We start from the raw sequence: 12401 nt of genomic DNA on the forward strand, positions 1-12401 counted from the left end.
GGTGTCATTCTTTCTGATGGAAGCATAGGATTCCATTTGTGTGTGTGTGTGTGTGTGTGTGTGTGTGTGTGTGTATCACATTTTCTTGATCCATTCATCTACCGAGGGGCATCTTGGTTGGTTCCATATCTTAGCTATGGTGAATAATGCTTCGATAAACATAGTTGTGCTGGTAGCTTTAGTATGGCCTTGTTTGCATACACATACTTTTTAAAGTGGAATGTTTAGAACCACTCAAAAATGTTCTCAATAATAATCATGTATTTTATTTTTCATTTTTCAAATATGAATTTTAAATTATTTGCCTTGTTAGGTGATATTATTGTATAACATATAAGATGGTGATGGTAACAGTAGCAATAGTAGTAGAATCTTTTAATGAACACTTACTATAGGCCAGAAATTTTGCTAAACACGGTACATAGGAAGTTTTATTTAATCCTTGTAAGCCCTATAAGGAAAGGGAAGCTCACAGATACAAAATTGCCTTGTTCAAGGTCACTTGGATGGTAAATAGTAGATCAGGGTAGTCTAGGCTGCTCACTATAGAGTTCATGCTCTTAACGGTTTAAAATTTTTTCATTTTTTTGGTCAGTCCTGGGGCTTGAACTCAGAGCCTGAGCACTGTCCCTGAGCTTCTTTTGCTACAGGCTAGCATTCTACTACTTGAGCCACAGGGATACCTCCAGCTCTTTTTGTTTGTGTGGCACTGAGGAATCAAACTTCATGCATGCTAGGCAAGCACTCTGCCACCAAGCCACATTCCCAGCCCCAATTCATTGGTTTTGAGTTAAATATCTTCTAGAAGTTCTGAGTCTGTTCTGAGCTAATAAAATTCTATTGTCTCATGTTAATTAACTGAATCCAGTGTAAAAGATTTTGCTTTATTAAATGGCCAACTATGAAAAAATGTTCAATATTGTTGGTCATCAGTTACAAGCAAACTAAATCCACAATGAGAAACCATATACACCCACTAAAGTTGCTGACATTAAACAGATGAACAATTCCCAGTGTTGTACATCTAGGCCAGGTGCTTGTGGCTTATACCTGTAATCTTATACTCAGGAGGCTGAGATCTGAGGATCACGATCCAAAGACAGCCTGTGCAGGGAAGTCTGTGACTCTTATTTCTAATTAACCAACAAAAGCCAGAAGTGGAGCTATAGCTCAAGAGTGCTAACCTTGAATAAAAAAGGTCAGGGACAGTGCCCAGGCCTTGAGTTCAAGCCCTAATACTGCCATTAAAAAATAATAATAAAGTCAAAGCTGGGCTCCAGTGGCTCAGGCCTGTAGTCCTAGCTACTCAGGATGTTGAGATCTGAGGGTCTCGGCTCAGAGCCAGCCCCGGCAGGAACGTCCATGAGACTCTTTTTTTTTTCTTTCTTTCTTCTTTTTTTAATTGGTCATGGGGCTTGAACTCTGGGCCTGGGCACTGTCCTTAGCTCTTCAGCTCTAGACTAGTGCTCTACCACTTGAGCTACAGCACCACTGGTGGTTTATTGGAGTTAAGAGTTTCACAGCTTGGGCTGGGAAGGTGGCTCAGTGGTAGAGTGCTTGCCTTGAATGCATGAGGCCCTGGGTTCGATTCCTCAGCACCACATAAGCAGAAAAAGCTGGAAGTGGTGCTGTGGCTCAAGTGGTAGAGCACTAGCCTTGAGCTGAGGAACTGAGGGACAGCGCCCAGGCCCAGAGTTCAGGCACCATGACTGGCAAAAAAAAAAAAAAAAAGAGTTTCACAGCTTTTATTGCCCGGGTTGGTTTTAAACTGTGATCCTTCGCCTGGCTGTCCATGAGACTCTTATCTCCAATTAACCACTACAAAACTAGAAATGGCTCAAGTGGTAGAGGGCTAGCTTTGAGCAAAAGAAGCTCAGGGACAGAGCACCCAGGCCCATGACTGGCCAAAAAAAAAAAAAGTCAAGCAGGCATAGAGATTCAGAGGGACTGTGTTTAAAGCAAAATGGTTAGTCAAGGTCTCTGAGAGTGTCTGCTATTCTGGTGGAAATTTAAATAAAGGGAGAAGACAGGCAAATATATGATGGAAAAATGTCCCAGGCCTAGGGAAAAGGATGTGCAAAGGCCCTATTACTGTTTGGGTTATTCAGAAATCAGATATTAAGACCATCAAAAAGGCAGATTTATAGCCAGTGGGGGTGGAGTGAGAAAGTAACCACTGTGAGAGGTGAAGGAAAGAAATCCAGTGAGGGGGAGATTGGATTTCAGCCTACATGCTGACCTGTTCAAGTCTCTGCCACCCCCAGCAGAATTTCACCTCCCCTGTAGAGGGCTGCTAGAGCAGTTGGATATTGGGTGGGAGAAAGTTCTAGGCCTTCTTAGTGCTCCTATTTTGCTCAGCCATTCTATTAGAGGCTGCCCTGGAAATGGGGTTCTCTCTCAGCTGAGGTAATGGGGTGAATCCTGACTGAACTGACAGTGAAGATCATAAATGACCACACTCTCCTCATGTAGGCAATACTTCCTTTCTTGAAGGGGTGTCTCTCCCCTGGTCCTCAAAACATGAGGGGACAGCTGATTCAACCAGGAGAGGGAGAGGTAGGGAACAGAGAAGTAGCCAAGAAGAGACAGAACTGTGGCAAGATACTGGATTTCAAGCTAAGTTAGGTAGATCCTTAGCAGGTTTTGAGCAGGGAAGAGTCTGTTCTGTGTCTGACATTTTAAAAGGATCATTGGCTGCCTTATAGAAGACTATCTCTGTCATAAGCTATTGTGTTAGTCTATTTATTGATGTATGAAAAACCACACCAAAAATTAGTGGCTTAAAACAACAATGCTTTATGTTTTTCTCAATGCTCAGTGGGTTGACTGGGCAATTATTAGCTGTATTTGGTTGGGTTCACTCATGTGGCTGCAGATGGCTGGGGTCTGGGCTGGGTCTGGTGTTTTTTAAACAATTTTTTTTATAGGGGGTTAATACTAGGGTTTGAACTGAAGGCCTTGCAGTTTATAGGCAGATATTCTACCACCAGAGACACAAGACCTTTTTACTTTGGATAATTTCTTTTTTTATTATGTACATTAGTTATGCAATATACAGATAGACTTGTATATATACAGTATGTGTATAATGTACATACAGTATGTGGACAATATCCTCTACCACACTCCCTTTATCCTCATCCACCTATCTGATTATTTTTGAGATTAGGTCTCATTTTTTGTCTGACTTGACTGCCTCCTATTTACACTTTCTAATATAGGTAGGATGACAAGCTCAACCTTTCAGGCCCAAGGATGCTTTTTCTGTTGAGATGAGATCTCTTGTACTTTTTGCCTAGAGTGGCCTCAAATAATAATGTGCCTGATTTCAACCTCCTGACTAGCTAGCATTACAGGCATGAGCCATCTCACTTGGCTTGAGCCTGGATCTTCTAAATGACTCTGCTCCCATGTTTGGGGCCCCAGCTGAGCAGTAACTGAGATGGGCCAAGCCTCTTTCTGTGTGTTGTGTCATCTTGTGATTAGCTACAAGCTAGATGTCCAAGTGCAGAGTGAACATGGGACAAGAATATGCAAGGTTGTGTGTCTGTAGATGTGGTAATCCTGGGTGTTGTAGCTGCATTGGTCCATGTCACTAAACATTGCTTTGGTTGCTTTCCTTCATTCTGAGCCTCTGCTGTTCAGTTTACCCTCTGATTATATTTGGTTTCCCACAACAGTGTGCTTCTAAGGAAATACTATACCACTCACATGGATACCAACTACTGCCCATTGCTATGACAGTAAATACATTTTGAATTTTAATTTTTTGACTGTACTTGAATTTGAAATCACAAATGGACCATGAAGTAGTTAAAGAGTAAACTATGGCACACATAGACAATGAAATATTGCTCAGCACTTAAGGCAAGTGAGCTATGAAACACAAAATCGAGGAAACAAGTGCCTGTTACTAAGAATCCAATCTAAAAAAAAATCTACATGCTCTCCAATTTATACCTCTAGAAGGGACTAAACCATTAGATTAGGATTGCCAGGCACTGATGGGGAGGGAGGGATGAATGAATGGAGCACAGAGGGTTTTTGGTAGTAGAACTTTTTTGTATAATACAGTGTAGCTACTCAGGATTGTGTATTTGTTAAAACTCATAAAATATGTAACATCAAGAATGACTCCAAGCTGGGTACAGGTGGCCAGTAATCCTAGCTACTCAGGAGGCTGAGATCTGAAGATTATGGTTCAAAGCTAGCCCAGGCAGGAAAGGCCATGAGATTCTTATCTCCAACTACCACTAGAAAACTGGAAGTGGTTCTGTGGCTCAAAGTGGTAAAGCACTAGCCTTGAGTAAAAAAGCTCAGCGACAGCACCCAGGCCCTGAGTTCAAGACCCACAACTGACTAAAAGTGGTCAATGGTTCAAATGTTAGGGTACCTGCCTAGCCAGAGTAGTTCAAATCTTTCTTTTTCTTTCCCTTTCTTACTTAAATTTCCTGGAGGAAAATAAGAAGTAAATTACAGTTTTTTTCTCCCTTTCAGTTGTGGGGCCTGAACTCTGGGCCTGGGTGCTGTCCCTCAGCTCTTGAGCTAGCATTCTACCACTTAAGCCAGCACCACTTCGGGGTGGTGCTGAGAAATCGAGCCCAGGGCCTCATGCATGCAAGGCAAGCAATCTACCACTGAGCCACCTTCACAGCCCTTTATTTTACCCCCAGTCATGGGGCTTGAACGTGGCCTGGGCGCTGTCCCTCAGCTCTTCAGCTCAAGGCAAGTGCTCTACCACTTGAGCCACAGTGCCATTTCTGGTTTTCTAGTGGTTTATTGGAGATAAGAGTCTCACTGCTTTTCCTGCCCTAGCTGGCTTTGAACCATGATCCTCAGATCTCAGCCTCCTGAGTAGCTAGGATTACAGGTGTGAGCCACCAGTTCCTGGCTAAAATATGGTATGACTTTAGTACCTGCTGACTTAGGTTAAAGTCAAGGAAATTAGATGGGGGATGGGATTTTTTAAATTTATATCAAACACAGTTTTGAAGTTAAGATGATGGCAGGGCATTTGAGAATTTCTGTGTCTCTTAACTAAAATCAAACTAATTTGCTTTTTTAAATAAATTAATCATTAGGAAAACATTTAACCTTATCTTGGATGGTTGTTAGGTTCTGATAATATACTCACTAGTAGACGACCTGTCAGAAGAGAGTATGCCTAAATAGAAGACGATTCTTAAGTCTATAGACAAAAATTAAACACAAGGAAATAGAAAAAGTTCAACTTAATTTGATGCACCAGACTGCATAAAATATTCTGTCAGTGTTTCCTGGATAATGAAATAGTATCCATTTCAGGAAAAAAAAATCAAGGAACCTTTTTACAAATTGCTATGCAAGATTTCAATGAATTAATACATTATTTTTTCAACATTCTGAAATTAGTTATGTGGAGATTTATGTGGTCTCTAAAGAATTTTTCATCATTTGACTTACCCTCTTATAAGTTGGTAAAATACATGTTCTACATACTTTCTCTTTTTTAGCTCTAATATATTTGTTTTGAAATAAAGGCAATAGCAATAGAAAAAGTTAAGTAAAAGCTGATATTTTTAGAAGAATTAAACATTTTCATGATAGAAGAATTATGATACTCAAAACATAATACTCAACATTTTTATTTACATTTTTAAATTTAAAAACACAATTCTTGGTTTTCTTTACCTAAGGAGTGAAAGGTCTTGGAGGTATATAAAAAAATGCCATTAAAACAACATGCCACATTTTTACACCAGTCTTATTTGGCCACAAAAATGCACACATTCCTATGAAAAACAGGTTACAGAAAAAATAAGGATCAAGTAATTGATCCTTTATTTCTTTTTAAAAAATTTTATTTATGCACATTGTTATGGGTAATATTTCCAATATGTCACAATAATACAGTGGCAATAACAACAAAAGCAAGAATAATATCTTTTCTTGTTAGATGCTTATTGAAACTTTCACATTTGTTCTAAGTATTATTTATTTTAATCTTCACTACTACTGTGATTTAAGTACTTCATTACTCCCACTTTATGAATGAGCAAATTAATGCTTTTAGAATTTATTTTCCAAATTTACACAACTCTTTAGCATTTAGTCTAGGATACAGAGTCTGTGGTCATATTTTTTAGAATCTGTGTCTTCAGTTTACTAAATATATCCTGAAACATTCTGTGAAAATGTCATTAAAGAAAACATCATAGTTCTTGAAGCTACTCTTTACAGACTTTCATCTCAGAAAACATACTAATGCAGCAAATCATTTAAGCTCAGCTTTTCAATAGTATATACTTCTTGCAATTTTTTCTTTTAATGGATTGCTCTTCTCAGTTTACATTTGTGTTAGCAATTCTGAGCTAATTTATTAACATTACAGTCTCAAATTTTATATCCCTACAAATCTCTGAATGCATGGTTGTGAAAAGATAGTAAGGAATAACACAAAGATAATAACAAAAATGCAAAACATCAACAACCTGAAGGTATACTTGCTGTGATAAATTGTCCCCAGATAGTAAATATGTATCTGCCAAGACACAAAGGCCACGGACCACTAACTGACTGGTCCCAAGTTTGAGGCATAGGTGTACTTTGAAGAATGTACATTAAGAGAGTAAAAGGATTTCTGTAAGGATCATGGTAACTCATTTCAATTTCATAATACATTTCAAATTTGTGACGTATTTGTCCCTTCTCAAACCACTGAAGTTTCCTATAAGGGACTTTGGGGGAAACATAATTCCTTTACTTTGTATTTTGAGATAATTTTAGTTTTATAGAATAATTACAAAAATAGTTCAAAAAGCTACTTGTCTTTTATCAGCATCTTCTAAGCCTGAAAACCCACAGAACCTTAGTATAATTACCAAGAGACTAAACTGCTTTAGTTCATTGGCTTTATTGATACTCACCAGCATTTTTTCCTAATATTCTATTTCCATCAAAATCTAATCTAGCCTGCTCAGTTATTCTGTCTTCATAGTTTACTTAATCTGCAACAATTCCTCTGTCTTTCCCTGTCTTTCATTAAATGGCCTTGAGGCTTTCAAATATTAACTATTCAAGTGAAAGGCTGGAACAAAGTCTTCCAAGAAAATGGCCTTCATAAACAGGCTGGGGTAGTAATACTAATATGAAATAAAATACAATTAGTCAGAAAAAAAACAAAGAAGGATATTTCATATTAATAAAGCGAAGTCTCCACTAGGTTTCTGTCTGATGTGGTTCCCTGGTCTTGATTATGTTCTTTCAGTTATATTCCTCCTTTTAGTATCTTTTTTTATACTGCTGGCTTCTCGTTAATGAATTCCTTTTAATTTTTGTTTTTCTTTTTTTGTTGGTCGTGGACTTATGACCTCTGGAGAGTGAGACAATCCATCGAGGCACAGTGAAAGGTGGATAAAAGAAGTTTATTATACTATTTACACCAGAAAGGGGTCCTGCTACTACCTTGTCCTGGGCTAGATACCCAGAACCAAGAGCAGCCTCAACCACCAAACCTCCAACCTTTATTAGTTTGTCTGTAAACCACCAATTAGTCGGTCTGCAAACTTCCAAACTTCAGACCTCCAAAACTCCAAACCTCCAATGGGGAAGGCTTTTCCTTTTCTTCCCTTCCTCCTCTCTGCAGGCCTCTCCACTGTCCACAAGCCTGTCCTGCTCTGCTCCGGGGGGCGGGGGGGGGGGCGCTTCTCCACAGGCCTCTCTAGAGGAAGGTCACAAATGGCCTCCAGAGGAGGCCCCAAATGACCTCCGGAGAAGGTCCTAAATGGTCCTTGGAGGAGGCCCCTCAAGGAGGCCCGAATGGCTTCCAGAGGGGCCTCAAATGACCTCTCAAGGAGGCCCCAAATGGCTTCCTCAAGAAGCCCCACATGGCCTCTGGAGGCCGCCCTGCCCTGCTCCTGTAGGCTTTCCCCTCCTGCCGTCTCTCCCTCTACTCCTACTACTCTGCTGTAGCTCTCCCCTCCTTCTCAGGACGAATGGTTTTCCCCAAATGGTTTTCCAACGCCATTCGTGTTCCTCCCCGAAGCTGCCCACTGTCCAATCACTTTTTGACAGCTCACCCTGTGGAGCCCGACTTCCACAGCATGCCCGTGCCTTCGGCGGCCTGCCCCGCCCCTTTCGGCGGCCGGCCCCGCCCCCTCAGCGGCACGCCCCCCTGTGTGGCAGTGACGCCAGCCTCTCAGTGCCTTGCTCTGTCTGGTGGTGGGGTCTGTGGAGCGCTGAAGCCCTCCTATGCTCCGCTGCCTCCCGCAGGCTGGGCCACCGGGCCCGGATAGTCGGGAGCCCCACTGGTTGTTACAGTTGGGCTTGAACTCTGGGCTTGGGTGCTGTCCCTGAGCTCTTCAACTCAAGGGAGCGGCTCTACACAGCACCACTTCCGGTTTTCTGGTGGTTAATTGGAGGTAGAGTCTCACTGCCCCAGCTGACTTCGAATGGCGATCCTCCCATCTCAGCCTCCTGAGTAGCTAGGATTACAGGTGTGAGCCACCGGTGCCTGGCTTTAATTTTTCTTTAGCATTAAAAATTTTTGTTTCTCCGTCGAATGTGAATGCTAGTTTTGCTGGATATACCAGTCTGGGTTGCAGTTATTGGTTTTCAGGGCTTGGATGGTACTTTTCCAGGCTGTCTTTGCACTGAGGGTTTACATGGAGAGTTCCGCAGTGATTCTAATTCCCTTTCCATTATCCTTCTTTGATTTTATAGAATTTAAAATCGGCTCTTTGCAATTCAGGTCTAGTGTCTTTACTACAATGTGTCTATAAGTATTTCTTCTAGGATCTTGTCTTCTAGGTGTGTTGTATGCTTCTGTTATGAGGGTGAGGTTTTCTCTTTTGAGATTGGGGGAATTTTCTGTAATACTCTTATTGAATAAGTGTTACATCCCGCTATTCTGGTATTCCTTTCCTTCATCTATCCCAAGGATACGAAGATTAGATTTCTTGGCATTGTCTAACAGTTCTTGGACTTATCTTTGGTAATTTCGGAGTGTTTTTTCCATATCTATGACTTTCTTCTCCAGCTCCTCTGTTTCGTCTTCAACTCCTGATATTCTATTTTTCATTTCATTGTTACCTGTGGCTTTCGTTGTGGTTGCAGAAATCGATCCATTTATGGTTTCGCTATCAGTTCTCAAAGTGTTAATTTCATCTTTTAATAAGGTATGTGTTGTGTCTATTTTTGACTGCATCTCTTTTTTTTTTTTTTTTTGGGTCCGGTCGTGGGGCCTGAACTCTGGGCCTGGGCGCTGTCCCTCAGCTCTTCAGATCAAGGCGAGCGCTCTACCTCTTGAGCCACAGCGCCACTTCCGGCTTTTTTTTTCTTTTTGCTTATGTGGTGCTGAGGAATCCAACCCAGGGCCTCATGCATGCAAGGCAAGCACTCTACCACTGAGCCACCTTCCCAGCCCTGCATCTCTTTTTTTAAGTCTTAGAATGCCTTTGATATTTCTTTTTGTGTACTCTTGAAATTGCTGTTGTAACTCTCATTACTTTGGCCAATTCTGCCATCTTTTTCTTATTTAATCTTTTGTCCTCCATTTCTTCTTCACTCTCACTGGAGTTCTTTCCTGGGTTGCTGCTTGCTTTGGGGTTTGGCGTGTTGTCTTGGTTGTTCAGGAATCTTGTCATCTTTCCTTGTGATTTAGATTCAGGATTTGTGACGTCTGTGGCCCAAACGCTACCTGTTGGTGTTCCACAGGCGGGAGCCCTTGTTTGGCCTCGGCTGGTTCCCAGTGGGTCCCTAACCTTAGGGCCACTGTATGTGCTCTCTTGGTGGCTCCTGATGTTAGTGGGTGCTCCTCCAGCAGCAGAAGCACAATCATGTTTTGCAGTACTGGTAGGTCAGGGTCCAGTGGCCTAGGAGGCTTAGGATCCCGGTTGGGGTACATAGCGGCTTGAGGGCATTCCTCCAGCAGCTAAAGCTTAAGCACTATTCCCAGCTCCACTTAGCCAGGCACTGGCGGCTACATCTCCCAACCGGGGTACAGAGGTTGGGGCCACTGGAGCCCTTGCACAGGTACAGGTGGGACTCGCTTCACAGGCCACTCTTCCTATAGTGGAGGGGGGCATCCCCCGTGGGGTACTCACTGATTCTGGAACTGGTTAGAGGCTGTTCACGGTGCTGTGGCGGATCGCTGTATCTATGTGCTGTAGTTCGCTGGTTGCCAATCGCCACCACACTCGGTTGCTGTGCTTGTGGGCTGAGCAGTGTGGCAGTGGGAGATCCAGGTCTGGGTTTGTACCTTGCCTCTGGTCTCTGTCTCTTGTCTACGTTGTCCGGGTCCCGCACGGTGGGTGTTTTCGTAATATCTCCTAAAGGGGGACAAAAAAGAATGAATTCAAATATAAACTATGGATTCTGGATGATAAAATATGTATTGATAGGCAGGTTCATTGATTATCACAGGTGTGGGCCCCTCCTCCCCTCCCCAGCTCAGGGTATTGAAAGTGTAGGCTGGGCACGTGTGGAGGCAGGAAGGGTTTGTGAGAAATCTCTGTATCTTCCACTTACGTTTGCTGTGAACCTAAAATTGCTGTAAAACATCAAGTCTGTTTAAAAAAACATGAAAATGAGAGTTTATCATTTTCCTTATAGAATTGGCTTTTGTGTTTGTGTGTGTACATGTGTGTGAAAGATATGAATGAGGGTAGAAACAGAATCTTGCTAGGTTGCCCAGACGCCTCAAACTTTCAAAATTTTTTTGGTGCTGGTCCTGGGGCTTGAACTCAGGGTATGGGTGCTGTCCCTGAGCTATTGTGTTCAAGTCTAGTGCTCTTCCACTTCAGCCAGTTTCACTTCCAGCCTTTTGGTGGCTAATTGGAGATAAGAGTGTCATAACTTCCCTGCCCAGGCTGGTTTTGAATTGAGATCTTCTGATCTCAGCTTTCTGGGTCGCTAGGATCATAGCCACCAGCACCCAACTGGCCTCAAAGTTTTAATTTTCCTGCCTGGCCTTTCCAAATGCTAGGATTACAGGCCTGTCCCACATCTGGGCTCATTAGCACTTAAACATAAACTCAGCTTGGTCCTAGTCATTATGATCTAAAATATGGAGACCATTTGGCTAAAATTTGACTGTGATTCAATGTTGATATTGTGTTCAATGAATTGCCAATATGATTAAAGCTGTAAATAGCTACATTGCTGTGTTTGTAGCTGATAGGTAAGTAGAGAAATAGTAGACATACACAAATGATAGTAAATCATTTAATACACTTTTATGATTCATAGTTTCCTTCCTGTCTAGAAAGACCAAATACATACAGCTCTGTGTTGTTTCTTTTGGCATCCTAAATGTGAAATATCCCTGTAGGTTTACTTTTAATTTTTCCCCTGACAAAATGTATTCAGTGTAGTTATGGACTTTGTTAATTAGGACTAGTCTGTTATTAGAAGCTTTCATTTTTAGTGATTTATTTTCAATGGGGTCGATCTAAAGTTCCTGTTACGTATAATGGAGAATTGTGAAAAAATTGTTACTTTTTTATAGCCATAGAGATTACATACAATAGGATATAGAGACATGCATTTTTACTCTGAATATTAGTAATCAATAGTCTTCAAATATTTCTTCTGTGTTTTGCCAGACACTGACAATGTGAAGCCATTGGAAGGTGTAAAAATTCTGGATCTAACAAGGTTTGTTTTGGCTTATCTATATTTTGGTGATTGAGTTTTTCCTTTCTTTCAAAAAGTTTGTGTTTTGGGTTATAAGGAGATGATTACATAGAAATGGGGGGAAGGAAGAAAAAAAGAAAATAAAAATTCCTGGAATCTAATTATTCAAAAAGATACATTTGTGAAGTAGTCATGATTTTTTGCTACAAATTCATATGTAATGTTAAAAAAACCAAAAATTAGTACTTTTTGTGTGTGTGTGTGGCAGTCCTGGAGCTTAAACCGAGGGCCTTGGTGCTATCCCTGAGCCTTTTTTTGCTCAAGGCTGGTGCTCTGCTACTTGATCCACAACTACTCTACTTAAGGTTTTTTTGGTAGTTAATTGGAGATAAGAGTCTTACACTCTCTTGCTAGGCTGGCTTTGGACTACTATCCTGAGATTTTGGCTTCCTGAGTAGTTAGGATAGCAGGTGTGAGCCACTGGTGCCTGGCTTAAAAATACTTAAAAATTCTCTTAAGTAATTGTACAAAGGGTTTTCAATTCAACCTGTCAACTTACGAGTATAATGCATATCAATCAGTGTAGACCCTTCCATCAGTCTTCATCTCTCCCAACCCCACCCATCCCCTCAAGTTACCTGGTTCCATTTTTCACATTTTTTCTAAGTATTTATTTATTTATTTGTTTGTTTGTTGGGTCTGGTTGTGGGGCCTGAACTCTGGGCCTGGGTGCTGTCCCTCAGCTCTTCAGCTCAAGGCTAGCACTCTACCACTTGAGCCACAGTGCC

General features: G+C 41.4%; 1 protein-coding gene across 1 annotated transcript in view; it reads left to right on the plus strand.

Annotated features, from left to right (window-relative positions):
• Positions 1–12401, plus strand: part of Sugct (succinyl-CoA:glutarate-CoA transferase) — a 637858-nt gene that overhangs the window by 11439 nt on the left and 614018 nt on the right. Inside the window, exon 2 of the mRNA XM_013033004.1 lies at positions 11583–11660. Coding sequence (XP_012888458.1) covers positions 11583–11660 — 78 coding nt within the window. The remainder of the gene's footprint in view (positions 1–11582; positions 11661–12401) is intronic.

The sequence above is a fragment of the Dipodomys ordii genome, unplaced genomic scaffold, assembly GCF_000151885.1.
Source record: "Dipodomys ordii isolate 6190 unplaced genomic scaffold, Dord_2.0 Scaffold161, whole genome shotgun sequence".
Taxonomy (NCBI): Eukaryota; Metazoa; Chordata; class Mammalia; order Rodentia; family Heteromyidae; genus Dipodomys; species Dipodomys ordii.